Consider the following 16,847-nt stretch of genomic DNA (forward strand, 5'->3'; position numbering starts at 1 on the left):
TGGGACGCCTGCATCCCGTATCCGAATGCCTGGATTAGAATCCCAGCTCCTCTCCTGATTTCACGTCCCTTCTCACGCGCACCCCTGGAGGCACCAGGTAGCAGCTCAAGTACTTGAATACCTGCCTCCTGTGGGAGACCAGAATTGAGTTCCTGGTTCCTGGCTTTGGCGTGGCCCAAGTCTCAGCCATTGCAGGCATGTAAGGGGAGAACCAGCAGATGAGTGGTCTCTGTCTTTCTGCTTTTCAAATCAGTAAATAATAAGAACTTTAAAAACGAATAATGTATTCCTAAAATGCAGAACCCAGTCTGACAATTTTGGAGGGCCTGTTTTGAAGGAGAGGACATAATCGTGAACACTCATTAGGTTAGCTATGTGCCAGACAGATGTAGTGCTTTCTATGTATTGTCTCACTTAGTTATCACTACTTACGAGGTGGAGAGTTTGTGTTACACTAAGGAATTAGAATCCTAAGAAAAGCTAAGTAACTGGATTGGAATCCCAGCTCTCAAGTCATAGACTTAGGATGCTATTGTAATTACAGCTTCTAAATTTGTGATTAAATTATTTGTATAGTATTATGTCTGATAATTTTTTCTTTTTCTGTTGCATAGACTCATTTACTTAAAAATTTTCTCTGACAATTTGCCCCTGATTATTTGTGGAACTCTTAATTCATAACTTACTAAACGGTAAAAATGAAGTCAGTAAATCTTTTGAGTTGATATTTCCAAAATAAATATTTTTTATTATTTGATATCCCACTTAAACTCAGTCTCATTTGATGGAGAGAGTAATCCTGTGCTCTCTAATAATGGAAATATATATGCTCTGTTTATTTATTTGCTATTAAGATATCTATTGAGAACAATCTAATATTTTTGACAAGGATTTTTCAGATAGCATTGAAAGCTCATACATTAGTATTCTGCACCAACTATATTTATAGGCTATATAAATTTTAGAACTTTTTAGTGGATAATTTTAATTTACATGTGTCAGTGTTGTAATAACTAAAATATTCCCTATATTTTGATTGAAAAGCCTAGTTATATTCTAACATATCATTGTAAGCTATCCCATTATCTTTTTATTTTTCTAAAAGTAACGTCATACTCTTTGTACTGCAGGGATTAAAATAGAATTCATTTTGTCTTTGGAGTGAGTTCAAACTATTTCTTACTTTGTCAGGTCAGTCATTGTTGAATTATGGAAGGCATGTCCCCTTCTTGCCTTTCCTTTTTACTTCCACCCTCTCAGGGCAGAAAGTACTGGCTGTTCAGTTTCTTTCTTTCTTTGATTTAAGGATTTATAGTCAAGATTAAATTTTTATTTTAATATTTAGTTTGCTGGGTTTTTTTTTTTAAAGATTTATTTATTTATTTGAAAGTCAAAGTTGCACGAAGAGGAGAGCCAGAGAGAGAGAGAGCTTTTCCATCCAATGGTTCATTCCCCAGTTGGCTGCAATGGCCAGAGCTGCACCGATCCGAAGCCAGGAGCTTCTTCTGGGTCTCCCATGTGGGTGCAGGGGCCCAAGGACTTGGGACATCTTCTACTGCTTTCCCAGGCCACAGCAGAGAGCTGGATCGGAAGTGGAGCAGCCGGGTCTCGAACCGGCACCCATATGGGATGCCGCGCTTCAGGCCAGGACGTTAGCCTGCTGTGCTACAGCACGGGCCATATTGCTGGTTTTTTTTTTTTGTTTTGTTTTTTTTTTTTTTTTTTTTTAAGATTTATTCATCTCTTTGAAAGTCAGAGATACAGATAAGGAGAGGCAGAGAGAGAGAGAGAGAGAGAGAGAGAGAGATCTTCATCCACCAGTTCACTCCCCAAATGTGAACAGCCCCCAGCTGGGGCTGGGCCAGGTAGAAGCCAGGAGCCAGGAACCAGGAGCTTCATCTGGATCTCCCACATTGGTGCAGGGGCTCAGACACTTGGGCCATCTTCTGCTACTTTCCCAGGTGCATTACCAGGGAGCTGGATTGGCTGTGGAGCAGCCGGATTGAACTGGAGCCCATATGGGATGCTGACTCTGTGGATTGCAGCTTTACCCACTACTCCATGCACCAGCCCCTAGCTTGCTGCTTTTAACAGCTGTTTCCCCCTGTTCTTTTTAAATTCTTACTGTGTCATAATCGAATAAATAAATTAGACAATGTGTCTAAAATGTAATAGAGCTTATAAGGTATTACTTCAAGGTGGTTTTTATCCTATGAACTTTCAGCTACACCAAATAGTAACCAAAGTCTTAAGTAACTACATTTAAGGATCGTGTTTCCAGACTTCAAAAGAAGCTATTTTGGTCGCTCTTTATTTAGGAGTAAATAGTTCTCAAGTTTCTGTTGATTACATATAACAAACCATATTTAAAACTAAAATATGGGAACTGATGTTGTGGCATAGTGGGTAAAGCCACCGCCTGTGATTCCAGCATCCCATGTGGCTGTCGGTTCTTGTCCCTGCTGCACCACTTCTCATCCAGCTCTCTGCTAATGGCCTAGGAAAAGCAGCAAAAGATGGCCCAAACATTTGGGTCCCTGCCATTCATGTGGGAAACCAGGGTGAAGCTCCTGGCTCCTGTCTTCGACCTGCCTCAACCCTGGTTGTTGTGGCCACTTGGGTAGTGAATCGGCAGATAGAAGATCCCTCTCCTCTCTCTCTCTCTCTGTCCTCTCTCTGTAACTCTTACTTTCAAATAAATAAATCTTAAAAAAAAATATGGTTCGTATTATAACCTACTCATCATCCTAAATTCTTTGAATAATCACATTCAGTATTTCCAGTCTCTTTAAAAATCCCTTTTAACTGTCATGTCTGATTTATGTTTAATGTAATTTACTTCACATCCTTTCCGGAGTCAGGTAAAATATAAATTATAGGTTAGTGACTAGACTAGATGGATGGGGAGATTTCACTCACCATTGACTATAAAAAGAATATTATTACAATATTTACAAAGTACATTACCTGTTCTAGAAAATTGGAAAGTGGGAATAGTTCTTTTTGATGAGCTGCAGTCCCTCCCCACTACCCAAGTAGCAGCATAGAATTTATCTTCAAATAGTATTTTTTTATACAAAATTACCTCATTTCTCCTGTTTCCATCTCCACCTTCACAATTGTTCATCCCCTATCTCTAAAGAAAGAATCCAGTACATTGGTTTGCACTAAAGTTTTGATGACTGATTCTAATGTATTATTCTTCTTAGGCTTTATTTACATTTTAGAAGGTTATTTTCTGAGTTTAGAAGGTATTAATCTAAAAAATAATTATGAAATTTCATTTAAATATTTCAGATAAAGAGAGCTTTCAGCAGAAAGAGGCTGCCTCTCACTTGCCAAATTATACCTGTGCCATACCACAATTTGTCATTTTCATTATAACTGAATAGGAACATAGTACTTAACCAATGCCAGGCACTCTGCTAGCCATGAAGGATATAAAGGTTTTCAGTTATAGCTAGTATATTGTTTGTGTTTCCTGGGTCCTACCCACACAAATAGCCCAGGTTAGGGGCTGGTGTTGTGTCATAACAGGTTAAGCTGCTGCCTGCAACACTGGTGTCCCATATGGCACCAGTTCAAGTCCTGGCTGCTCCATTTCTGATCCAGCTCCCTGCTAATGCACCTGGGAAAGCAGTGGAAGATGGCTCAAGTTCTTGGACCCCTGTACCCTTGTGGGAGACCTGCAAGAAGCTCCTGGCTCCTGACTTCTGCCTGACTTCGACCCCTCCCTGGCTATTGCCATCATTTGGGGAGTGACCCAGTGGATGGATGATCTTTTCTATCTCTCCCTCTCTCTCTCTCTCTCTCTAACTCTCTAACTCTGCCTCTCAAATAAAAAAAAAAAATAGTCCAGGCTCCAAAATATAAGCATAGTCATATAATGAAATGAGAAATTCAGTAATAGAAAGATAGGTGTGTAGGCTGGCACCGCGGCTCACTTGGCTAATCCTCCGCCTGCAACGCCAGCACCCCGGTTCTAGTCCCGGTTTGGGTGCCGGATTCTGTCCCAGTTGTTCCTCTTCCATTCCAGCTCTCTGCTGTGGCCCGGAAAGGCAGTGGAGGATGGCCCAAGTGCTTGGGCCCTGCACCCACATGGGAGACCAGGAGGAAGCACCTGGCTCCTGGCTTCGGATCGGCGCAGCACGCTGGCCATAGCGGCCATTTGTGGGGTGAACCAATGGAAGGAAGACCTTTCTCTCTGTCTCTCTCTTTCACTAACTCTGCCTGTCAAAAAAAAAAAAAAAAAAAAAGATAGGTGTAAAAAAGAATTTTTGAAACAACTCAGAAATAAAAAACTCAGAAAAAAAGGCAAGAAGATGAGATAATCAGGAGGCATTGACCTTGACTAGTGCTTATTTTCTAATAGATGCTGTGATTTGAAATGATGAAATATATACATTAAAAGCAAGAAAAAGTATATTTACATTTTAGGCTATTAAGCATATATAAATGTAGTGTACTTAAAACAGAATCCTGACTGTGTATTTCTTTGAGAGACAATTGGTAAATTATTTGATTTCATTTCATTTTTAAAGATTTTTATTTATTTATTTTAACGGCAGAAACAGAGAGAGAGAGAGAGAGAGAGAGGAGGGAGAGGGAGGGAGGTTTTCCTGCTGATTCACTCCCCAGATGGCTGTAATGGCCGGTTCATTTTACTTTTGAAGTCTGTGCTGCTTCAGCACTTAACAGTGTGCATGGCACATACCAAGTCCATAGTAGTTGAATAACTGTAAATTTGAATAGTTGAATGACTGGGACGGTCCCAGGAGATGCCACAGATGTGACATTGCCCCGGGACTGCTCCAGGAGAGCAGGCTGACTGCTAGCAGGGCTTTAGGGACAGCCGTGCTTGCCCCAGACCTTAACTGCTCCACCTTTTTGATGAAAAGTGGGCAGATTTGAAGGAACAGAAAACGTCTGGTGAAACCATTGGAAACCTGGCAGTTTTAAACTCTGGGGTTCATTCTGTTAACCTCATTTGCCTTTCATCTCTTCTGCTATTCTGATCCATGCTTAAGGTCTTTTATAATAATGAAAGACTGTTTCCTCTAAGATGCCCATTGATTTCAAATCATACAGAATTCAACAACTGTAGAATTTAAGATAAAAATGCTTTAGTCACAAAAATAATGCTTTTGCTATATTAAAATTAAAAGTGTTACCTCTGTCATGGACCAGGTATCATTCTAATGTCATATTAATTAAAACAAAATTGAGGCCGGCACCACGGCTCAATAGGTTAATCCTCTGCCTGTGGCGCCGGCACCCCAGGTTCTAGTTCCGGTCGGGGTGCCGGATTCTATCCTGGTTGCCCCTCTTCCAGTCCAGCTCTCTGCTATGGCCCGGGAGTGCAGTGGAGGATAGCCCAAGTCGTTGGGCCCTGCACCTGCATGGGAGACCAGGAGAAGCACCTGGCTCCTGGCTTTGGATTAGCGCAATGCGCCAGCCACAGCGTGCCAGCCGCAGCGTGCCAGCCACAATGGCTGAGGGTGAACCAATGGCAAAAAGGAAGACCTTTCCCTCTGTCTCTCTCTCTCTCACTATCCACTCTGCCTGTCAAAAATAAAAAATAAAAAAAAGAAAGAATTAACTTAAAATTTGTACTTGAGAAAACTTGTAGGAAATAATTACTACCTACATTTAAGGAATCCGGTAGATTTTCACAAAGTTAAACAGTTCAGACCTGTTTATAAAGGTAGCTAACTCTATAAAAGTAGCTAAATTTAAAAATAGTTCCAGGTGTGGAGTTGCTATGTAGCACACCTGTATTCCACATCAAAGTGCCTGATTTGAGTCCTGGCTTCACTTGTGATTCCAGCTGCCTGCTAATGTGCATTCTGGGGGGTAGCAGGTGATGACCCAAGTAGTTGAGTCCTTGCCACCCACATGGGAGCTCTGGATGAAGCCCCTGGCTCCTGGCTTCAGCTTGGCCCAGCCCTGGCTGTTGCAGGCATTTGGGGGAGTAAACTGACAGATGAGAGATTCTTTCCTCTCTCTTCTCTCTTCTCTCTTTCTCTCTTTCTCTCTCTCTCCCTCCCTCCTTCTCTCTTTCTCTTTCTCTTTCTCTTTCTCTCTCTCTCTCTCTCTCTCCCTCCCTCCCTCCCTCCCTCTCTCTCTTTCTCTCTCTCTCTCCTTCTCCCTCTCCCTCTCCCCCCTCCACTTCTCTCTCTGTCTCTTTTCCTTTCAAATAAATCAATACAGTTTTTTAAAACTTCCTTTCAACTGATGAATGGATAAACTGTGGTATTTTTCAAATAATGGATTATTGCTCAGTGGTGAGGGAATATTACTGACATTTACAGCAATATGGATGAATCTCAGAGGCATTATTTTAAGTGCAAGAAGTAGTGCCAAAAGAGTGTGCGCTGTATGATCCCGTTAACCTTTATGACAAAGTCTGGGGTGTGGCCTTCAGAGAATAAATGGAATAGTTTTCAGAATATAAGAGCTTGAGGAAGTAAGATCTCAAGGTACTGTAAATAAGTTGAAGTCACATTGGATATCATAATGACTTTAGGTGGCAAGGAATTCTGGTGCTGGCCTAATTCATTGAGTGAGAAGGAATGACTGGAGATTGATATATGGACAGTGGTGAAGAGGAGATAGGAGCCTAAATGGCACAGCCCACAAAAAGCATATCTTTTCCAGGTGGTTTGGGACTAATGATCTAGAAGAAAGCACTACAGAACAAATAAAGTAACACTCCACCTCCTAGCCCCAAAGTCCATCAGATAATAAGAAAATCAACAAGTACTTGGGGAGATGGTATCAGGGAAAAGCCATATTCCTGTAAAATCATAGAGGAAGAGAGCAGTTTATGCCACTGGGAATGTTAACAGTGGAACAGTTTCACAGAGCACAGTGGGGAAGTGTTTTAGGATGTCGGGGGAGGGGAAGCACAGAGAATTGAATTTTATTATGGGGATGAAGGCACTTAGCGTTTAGAGTGACATGTGAACTCAGCCTGTACTAGTTCTTTGAGACAAGTGGGCTTAGTGGCCAAAAGATCATTTCCAGCAGATAACATCTCAGTTCACCTGCCTTCAACTCAGCCTACACAAGGATAGCACTCCCTAAAACTTGCAGTTACTTCAAGCTTCGTATTCTGACGTTGGGTTTTTAATCAATCAACTGGAACAAACTACTTGGTATCAGAGAAGGCCTCCTTCTCACATTCTTAACTCGTTTAGTTTAGGATTCTGATCTTTGGTGCATATTCTCTGCGATGCTACTTTGAGTTGAGGAGTGATAGGTATTTAACTTGTTTATTAGAACCGACACTGAAAGTCACTGTTTTGAATCCATAACGAAGATAAACATAATACCAGTATATCTGCTACCCTCATTTTGCTCTTCATACAAAGACCTCTCCCTGGACCCAGCCAAGGGAACGAGGCTTCACTGTTTGTAGGAGAGCTACTGCAAGTCAGGTGGCAAACGAGGTCAACTTCCCCCAACCCCAGTCACCTCAAACCCAGGCTGTGCCCAGACCATCCTTGTGCAGTTTAGATTTCAGAAAATGCCCTGCTCAGGCACATCTCAGCCACGAAGAGATGGTAACAGAGCTAAAGCCCTGGAATATGGTGGGATTATGGAAAACATGGACCCCTAAGGACAAGAGATAACTTTCAAAAGGATAGCATCTTCTCATGAAAACCACAACAGGAAACCTAAGACACATTCTCTTGAAGACGTGTAGTTAGAGAGTGGTTGGGAAGGTAGAAATTGGGCTGGAAGTGGCAGCCAGCAGCCCATGCTAAAGTGGAAAATGGAATAAGCAATGAAGGGACGTGGGCACACTGCTTTTCTGAGAGTCAGCCCAGCCCTGTGTATCGCTGCTGTCTCAAAGATAGTGCAGAGCTGCACATTGGTGATGATGTATGTGATAACTAATGTCCCTTAGCCTCAGACTGGCTAGCCCGTAACTAAACACTCAGCTCTTCACTGGGAAGTGAGGCTGACATTTTGGAACATTTCTGTGTGTGTTCTAGTGGGATCTAACTGATCTAACTGGAATAGTGTTTGAGATATATCTTTTTGTGAAAGTTATTTTATTGTTAATGCATTACTGAAGAGTTATTATTGGTTATGATTTCATGAAATAAACATTGTCACTCTCCCTAAAATAAGTAAGCATAGGTTCACAAAAATATGTGGGGTGTTTCTCCTTCACGCATCATGAGGAATTTTAGTAACAGTAGTATACCTCATTAGTAGAACAAAATCCTACGTATTTTATTACTTCCAGAGAACAGTAGTGTTGATGCTAGTGTGTGGATGTGGGATAGATGGCTTTATACAGCAAAACAAAACTACTTAGGAGAATCAGTTATATTCCTATATAGAAGCAATGGCTAATTGGAAACTAAAAATATAACAAAAAAAAAGCAGTGTTGTTTATAATAGCTCAAAAAAATAAGTACTTGGTATAAATCTAGCAGAAGATAGACATCTGTATGGTTTTTTTGTTAAGATTTATTTATTTGTTTGAAAGGCAGAGTTACAGAGAGGCAGAGGCAGAGGGAGGGAGGGAGAGAGAGAGAGAGAGGTCTTCCATCCTCTGGTTCACTCCCCAAATGGCCACAATGGCTAATCTGAAACCAGGAGCCAGGAGTTTCTTCCAGGCTTCCCATGTGGGTGCAGGGGCCCAAGGAATTGGACCATCTTCTACTACTTTCCCAGGCCATACCAGAGAGCTGCATCAGAAGTAGAACAGCTGGGACTCCAATCAGCGCCCATGTGGGATGCCGGCACTGTAGGTGGTAGCTTTACTTGCTATGCCACAGCGCCAGCCCCGACAACTGTATGTTAAAAACAACAAAATGCTGGTGAAAGAAATAAAAGAAGTCCAAATAAATGGCCATTATACTATGATTAAAATATTCAACACAGTAAAAATATCAGTTACCCTCATAATGACTTGTAAATATAATATAGCACTAATAAAAGTGTGATAGGGTTTTGTTTAGCCATCAATGAGATTGTAAAGCTTACATATAAATGCAGAGGAGTTAAAATAGCTAAAACAGTTTTTTAAAAGATTTATTTGTGTATTTGAAAGTCAGAGATACACAGAGAGAGAAGGAGAGGCAGACAGAGAGAGAGAAGTCTTCCACCTGCTGGTTCATTCCCTAGTTGGCCACAATGGCTGGAGTTGCACTGATCCGAAACTAGGAGCCAGGAGCTTCCTCTGGGTCTCGCACGTGGATGCAGGGGCCCAAGGACTTGGGACATCTTCTACTGCTTTCCCAGGCCATAGCGGAGTGTTGGATTGGAAGTGGAGCAGCTGGGACTTGAATCGGTGCCCATATGGGATGCTGGCACTGCAGGCAACAGCTTTACCTACTATGCTACAGCCCAGCCCCCAACTAAAACACATTTTTGAAAAGGAACAAGTTTGGAGAAGTTACACTGTCCAGTTTAACGATTTTTTTTTTTTTTTATCTGACAGAGTTATAGACAGAGAGAGAGACTGAGAAAGGTCTTCCTTCCATTGGTTCACTCCCCAAATGGCTGCCACGGCCGGCGCTGCACCTATCTGAAGCCAGGAGCCAGGTGCTTCCTCCTGGTCTCCCATGCAGGTTCAGGGCCCAAGCACTTGAGCCATCCTCCACTGCCTTCCCGGGCCACAGCTGAGAGCTGGACTGGAAGAGAAGCAACCGGGACTAGAACCCGGCGCTCATATGGGATGCCGGAGCTGCAGGCGGAGGATTAACCAAGTGAGCCATGGCGCCAGCCTTATACACTGTCCAATTTAAAAACTTACTCTAAAGCTATAGTAATCGTAATGCCACAGACATAGATAGCCAACATCTGGATAAACAAATATGATACTCCTATAATCACAATATCAAACTATTGATTAACCTGATAACATGCTGCATAAGACAAGCCAGTTTCTAAAGGTCTCGTGCTGTATTATTCCATTGCTCTGACTGTGAGGCATCAGAACAGAGCAGTGGTTGTTGGTTTGGGAGCGGAGGAAGAGGGTGTGCCTATAAAAAGATAAGAGTATTTATGGCACAGTTCCATATCCTGATGGTGATAGTAGTCAAATCTCCATGTACATTAAAATTCCCAAACCTATACTCCAAAAAAAAAAGATTTTTTTACTATATAATCTTTAAAAAAATTTCTTTCCGTTCAGAATTATTTTGATTATGTTTGATATGTGAGGAAAGATTTTTAACTTTAATTTTAATTGTTTGGTAGAACCACAGTTCTTTTGTTAGACTTAAATTTTTTAAATATTTTTTTATTTAATTGAAAGGCAGTTATAGAGAGAAAGAAAGGTATCTTCCATCTGCTGGTTCACTCCCTGAACGGCCCGGGTTGGACCAAGCTGAATTCAGGATCCAGGTACTCCATCCATGTCTCCCATGTGGATGGCATGGTCCCAAGAACTTGGCCCATCACCCACTGCCTTCCCAGGGCCATTAACAAGGAGCTGGATCAGAATCAGAGCAGCTAAGACTGAGCCAGTGCTCCGATATAGAATGACGGTATCACAAGCAGTGACTTAACCCCTTGTACCATGACTCTGGTCCCAGCCAGTGAGTCTTCACAGTTGTTTTTTTTTTTTTTTTTTTTTGGCAACTATGTTGTATAAAATATATTTATTTCAAAGTAACTTCTTGTTTTTAAATAGTTTGTTGTTTAGCTTATTAAACATTCTAATTTTCCTGATAAATAAATGTCAATTGGTTTAAAATGCAGTTTCTGTTGTCCTATTTACAAAGTACAATTTCGCTTTGCGATTTCTTTTTCACTGCTTTGCCTTTTGCAGGACGGAGGTTTGCTCCTGAATAACCCTTCAGCACTGGCAATGCATGAGTGTAAATGTCTTTGGCCAGATGCGCCGTTGGAGTGCATAGTGTCCCTGGGCACCGGCCGGTACGAGAGCGATGTGAGAAACAATACAACATACACAAGTCTGAAAACCAAACTCTCCAATGTTATCAACAGTGCTACAGATACAGAAGGTTAGTCTGTTTGCTACCTTGCCACACTTCAACCTCTGGCATTCGGTTTCCAGTAGAAGATGCTCATCCCAGCTGTGAAAGGGTGTTGCATTGTAGGCATCAGAAGCATGAGGAAGCAAGTGTTGTGCTGTTTTCCTTTCTTGCCATCCATCTCTTGTTAAGAGACCCTAGAATAGAGACTGTTCATCTTGGAGCTGGTGCTGCCTTTGCCTGCCGACCTTTGGAGATAACTTAAAAGCTTCACCGGAGACCCTTAAGCCAGTGAAGAGGGGAAAGGCGACAAGCAGAGTTAGATCGGTTCAGTGATACTTGTGGTAACAGTGAGGGTGCTGTAGGACTCGTGGAGTTAAGATTAGTAATGTAGAGACAAACAGGAACTCGAGTAAGTTCTTGCTTCTGCTTTTGCTGTTCCTGTGGCCTAGTCTGCAGGCAAAGACCAAAGTGGTGCTTCTGAAATGCCAGTCGGGACCTCTTTGCGAGTCTCAGTGCCCTCTGGGCTTCCCATCACACTTGCAACAAAATCCCAAAGCCTTGTTCTTTGAAGTTTTCCAGGCCTGATAAGAACTAAGCTTCTTTAAATCCATGTGTTATCTTTTCATAATATGTATTTGCTATAAGCTTTTTGGAGATCTCTCATATACATGGATTTCAGGTATTATCTGCAGTGAATTAAACTTAATTTTCAATTCCATTTTCCATGCTTTTTGAAGTACCTTCTGATGCTTGCTCCTTATTTCACTCGGGCCTCTGCTCAAGCATCACTTCCTCAGTGCAGCTGTTCCCGGCCGCTCTTCCAGTTCCCTCCCCACTCATTCTCACCCTTTACGCAACTTCTTTGTCTTCCTCTTAGAGCATTTATCTTGTCATGGATATGTCTTCTCTTTCGTTTCTTTACCTGTTTATTGTCTCTGTCCCACAGGAATGCAAGGGAAAAACTTAGCCACTGAACTTTGATGTACCTGCTTTGCTATGGAGTGAATGCCTGGCACATAGTAGGCATTCTGCCAGTGTGTTCAGTTTCTGATTTTGGTCTTGAGGTTTAGAGCCCCATTTTACTCTCTTACTTTTAGGTCATGCGTGAATTATGTTGCTGGGTGTTTTTTACCGTTATCACTTAGCCTGTTGTTTCTAAATGCCATTCTTTGCATATCAACATGTACTTGGCTGAGCCATTAACCTAAATGAGGATTTTCATTCATTAAATGATAACCCCCGAGGCTCAATAGGCTAATCCTCTGCCTGCGGCGCCGGCACACTGGGTTCTAGTCCCAGTCTGGGTGCCGGGGCACCGGATTCTGTCTGTCCTGGTTGCCCCTCTTCCAGTCCAGCTCTACATATACGGTTCCAATTGTTTGAAGGTGATAAAAACATACACACTCATAACCACATACACATACAGTTGTTTATCTAAAGGAAATTCCAGGCCGGTGCTGCGGCTCACTAGGCTAATCCTCCGCCTTGCGGCGCCAGCACACCCGGTTCTAGTCCCGGTCGGGGCGCCGGATTCTGTCCCGGTTGCCCCTCTTCCAGGCCAGCTCTCTGCTGTGGCCTGGGAGGGCAGTAGAGGATGGCCCAAGTCCTTGGGCCCTGCACCCCATGGGAGACCAGGAGAAACACCTGGCTCCTGCCTTTGGATCAGCACGATATACCAGCTGCAGCGCGCCAGCCGCAGTGGCCATTGGAGGGTGAACCAACGGCAAAGGAAGACCTTTCTCGCTGTCTCTCTCTCTCACTGTCCACTCTGCCTGTCAAAAAAAAAAAAAAATTTAGTTTTTTTTGTTGTTGTTTTTATTCTCTAAGGGCAGCATTAACCTGATACCAAAACCAGACAAAAATATTTTGGAAAAAGAGAGAGCTATCAACCAGTATTCCATTAATATGAATGCAGAAATTCATAAGATATACAATAAATCTGATTCAGCAATGTATAAAAAGGAGAATGCACTATGTTCAAGTATGGTTCATTTGGGATTAACATTTCTAAAAATCAATGTAACCATGTTAACAGACTGAAAAAGGGAAAGTATATACCATCTCAATAAATGCAGAAAAGATAAATGACAGGATCCAGCATCCATTCATGATTTTAGAAACTCCCTGAAAATTAGCAATAGAAAGGAACCTCAACCTGATAAAGGGCATCTACAAAAACAAGAGCTAGCATTATATAATTTTTTAAAGCTTTATTTATTTATTTAAAAGAGTTACAGAGAGGCAGAGAGAAAGAGTGAGAGAGAGGTATTCAATCTACTGGTTCACCCCACAAATAGCCACAACAGCCAGAGCTGCACCAGTCTGAATGAAGCCAGGAGCCTGGAGCTTCTTCCCAGTTTCCCACGTGGGTGCAGGGGCCCAAGCACTTGGACCATCTTCTACTGCTTTCCCAGGGCATAGCAGAGAGCTGGATTGGAAGTGGAGTAGCCAGGTCTTGAACCAGCACTCATATGGGATGCTGGCACTGCAGGTGGTGGCTTTACCCACCGTGCCACAGCATTGGCCCCTAGCATTATGTTTTAATAGTAAAAGATCAAATACTTTCCACCTAAGATCAGGAACAGAGTAAGATGTCTGTTTTCATCACTTCCAGTCAACACTGTGTAGTGTAGAAAGTAAATAAAAGGAAGATAGATTAGAAAGGAAGAAGTAGAATTTTATGGACATTGTGTTTAGGACATTTACCTATGTTGACAACCCTAAGGAATCTATGGGGAAAAAAAAAAAAGCTAGAACTGTGGGAGCTGATATTGTGATACAGCAGGTTAAGCTTCTGCTTGAAGTGCCTGCTTCTCATATCAGAGTTCAGTTCCAGGGCTAGCAACTCTGCTTCCAGTCCAGCTTGGTGCTAATGCCCCTGCCACTCACTTGGGTGACTTGGATGGAGTTCTGGACTCCTGGCTTCGACCTGGCCCAGCCCTGGCTGTTGCCGGCATTTGAGGAATGTACTAGTGGGTGGAAGAGCTCTCCCACAGTCTCTATCTCTGTCTGGTGTTCTGCCTTTCAAGCAGATGGAGAAAGAAAAAAATCTAAAATTAATAAGTGAGTGTAGGAAGGTTGAAGAGTACAGGATTTTAAAAAGCCCAAAAATTATATTTCTGCATAGTAGCAATGAACAATTGGAAATTAAAATTAAATATGTGCTTAGATCTAATGGCATCAAAATATCAAATACTTAGAGAGTTATTTAACAAATTATATGTAAGATATAACAGCAAAAACTGTGATACATTACTGAGAGAAATTAAAAAGTGTAAACATATCAGTAGGTACACTATGCTCATTGTTGAAAATTTTAATATTGTTAGTGTGTCAGATCACAAATTTGATCTGTCAATTCAGTGCAATTCTTATCAAAATGGAACCATCATTTTAGGAGACTGTGGCAATTCTTAAAAAAAAAAGACATATTTTACTGTGTGACCCAGCAATTTCATCCGTTGGCTTTTAGCTAAGAGCAAAGGAGTCATGCAGTCACAGAAAGATCTATGTACATGTTTAGAGCAGAATTATTATTAATAACTAAAAACTGAAGACAGCCAGATCAAAACTGGAGAGAACAATTCATGTTATATCTGTGCAAGGTGATAGTACTCACCAATAAAAAGCAGGGGTCTCTTGGTGTAGCTGCAACATGGATGAGTCTTAAAAGCATGTGACTACATGAAAGAAGATGGACAGAGAAAAAGCTATAAACATAGGATTCTGTTCATAGGAAACCAAGGAAGTGGGTACAGGAGAACCAGTTACAAAGAGGCTGAAAGAACTTTTTGAAGTGATGGAAGTAGTCTGTATTGTGATTATTTTGGTTACACAAGTGTATACATTGTATAGTTTGTCAAAATGTGTCAAATTATACAGTTAAAATTGGTGAATTTGGGGGCTGGCATGGTGGTATAGCAGGTTAAGCTGCCACCTGCAATGCTGGCATCCAATGTGGGGGCCTGTTGAAGTTCCTGTTGCACCATTTGAATCCAGCTCCTTACTAATGCACCTGAAAAAGCAGCAGAAGATGGCCCAAGTTCTTGGGCTCCTGCGCACATGTGGGAGACCTGGATGGGGTTCCAGGGTCCTGGCTTCCGCCTGGTGCAGCCCTGGCTGTTGTGGTGGTTGGGGAGTAAGCCTGCAGTTGGAAGATCTCTGTCTCTTCCTCTCTCTCTGTAACTCTGCAAATCAGTCATTTTAAAAAATTGGTAAAATTTATTGTATTTAGATAATATCTCAATAAAGATGATATGAAAAAATTAAAAACAAAAATGAAAGCTTGGAAAGGCATTTCAGTAGTGGTGAACAGTATGACCAAAAGCACAGAGAGATGAGAATACTGGAACAAGTATCTTAATTTAGCCAAATAGTATTAAATATTTTGGAAGATAAATTTCTTTTTGTAGTGTTCTTCATTCATGTGGATTTCTCCTACTGTTAATTAGTGTGAGTGGTAAAGTAAGTTTCTGTAATGTGTCTAAAAAGATAGTATTAAGTAAAGATAATAAACCATTGCAGAATAACTCACCCCGTGCCCTTCTTTCTTACCCCAGAGGTCCATATCATGCTGGATGGCCTGTTACCTCCTGACACCTATTTTAGATTCAATCCCGTAATGTGTGAAAACATACCTCTGGATGAGAGTCGAAATGAGAAATTGGATCAGCTGCAGCTGGAAGGCTCGAAGTACATAGAAAGAAATGAACACAAGATGAAGAAAGTTGCAAAAATACTGAGTCAAGAAAAAACAACCCTGCAGAAAATTAATGATTGGATAAAATTAAAAACTGACATGTATGAAGGCCTTCCATTCTTTTCAAAATTGTGATGAGCATATGTGTATCTTTTCTAATGAGGGCCTGTGCACGGAAGATCCACCCAGTTCAGTAGGAACTGTGGGCCTCAACATGAGTCAACTTTGAAGTAGTGACGAATTCTGGGGAATCCTGAAAAAGATGGTGCTTCAACCAGCTCTCATAGCACAGAGGAAAAGCTCGGTCACAGAGTGTCTATAGAAATTAGATTTTTAAGATGTTAATAATTAAGCTCTAGGAATTGTACTGTTGTCCTAGTTGGTTTTAGTAGATACTGATGTTAAAGTGTTTGATGTTTGAAAATTAATATATGTGCCAAATAAGAAACTGAAAACTATCATATTATACTTTGTGTTTTTGCTTAACTCATCATAATCATGTTGAATTATGTGATCATTGGCTTTCTTTCATGTGGAAAGCTAATTTCTTAAATTTACATTACTTATGTTTTCACTAGTCACACTCTGCAATCCACATGCAAACTTTGGCTGTAATACCATCTAAGTAGATTCAGAAAGTAGAATTTTCTCTATTAAAGTACTTTTACATTTGAAATATGAAGTAAACAGGTACAGTTTTCTATTCAAAAATTGCTTATTTCAATGCTGTTTGATTAAAAAGAAAGGCCACGTTACAGCCAACCACTTTTTCCCCCAGAAATGTCAAGAGTACTGTGTGTGAACTTCCTTGGTCTAGCTCTGACTTATCATCTGCTGTTCCCAAATTCATTGTTTGAATTTACTGAGAAAATATTCCTATAATTAACAGAAATAAAATATTGAAATAATCTGTTGTTAAAAGGCTAATGTCACTTTTTCCAAGTTTTTTTTTTTTTTTTCTTTTTTTTTAAAGAGACAGAGACAGGAAAGAGAAAGGGAGAGGGAGAGGGAGTGAGAGAGTGCTCCCATCTACAAATGCCCACAACAACCAGGACTGGACCAGGCCAAAATTAGGAGCTGGAAACTCAGCCCAGGTCTCCCACATGGATTGCAGGGACCCAGCCTCTTTGAGCTGTATCACCACAGCCTCTCTGGATCAGCATTGGCAGGGAGCTGGAGCCAGG

General features: G+C 41.4%; 1 protein-coding gene across 1 annotated transcript in view; it reads left to right on the forward strand.

Moving 5' to 3' along the window:
- PNPLA8 (patatin like domain 8, phospholipase A2) overlaps nucleotides 1-16,507 on the forward strand; it is a gene marked incomplete at its 5' end in the record, with an annotated part of 47,350 nt that extends 30,843 nt beyond the window's left edge. The window contains 2 exon segments of the mRNA NM_001171272.1: nucleotides 10,796-10,991; nucleotides 15,524-16,507. Of these exon segments, the coding sequence (NP_001164743.1) occupies nucleotides 10,796-10,991; nucleotides 15,524-15,798 (471 nt within the window). The 3' untranslated portion in view covers nucleotides 15,799-16,507.
- Nucleotides 16,508-16,847: the final 340 nt, after the last annotated feature.

This window comes from Oryctolagus cuniculus, chromosome 3 (assembly GCF_051225735.1).
Source record: "Oryctolagus cuniculus isolate XC-2025 breed Fujian yellow rabbit chromosome 3, ASM5122573v1, whole genome shotgun sequence".
Taxonomy (NCBI): Eukaryota; Metazoa; Chordata; class Mammalia; order Lagomorpha; family Leporidae; genus Oryctolagus; species Oryctolagus cuniculus.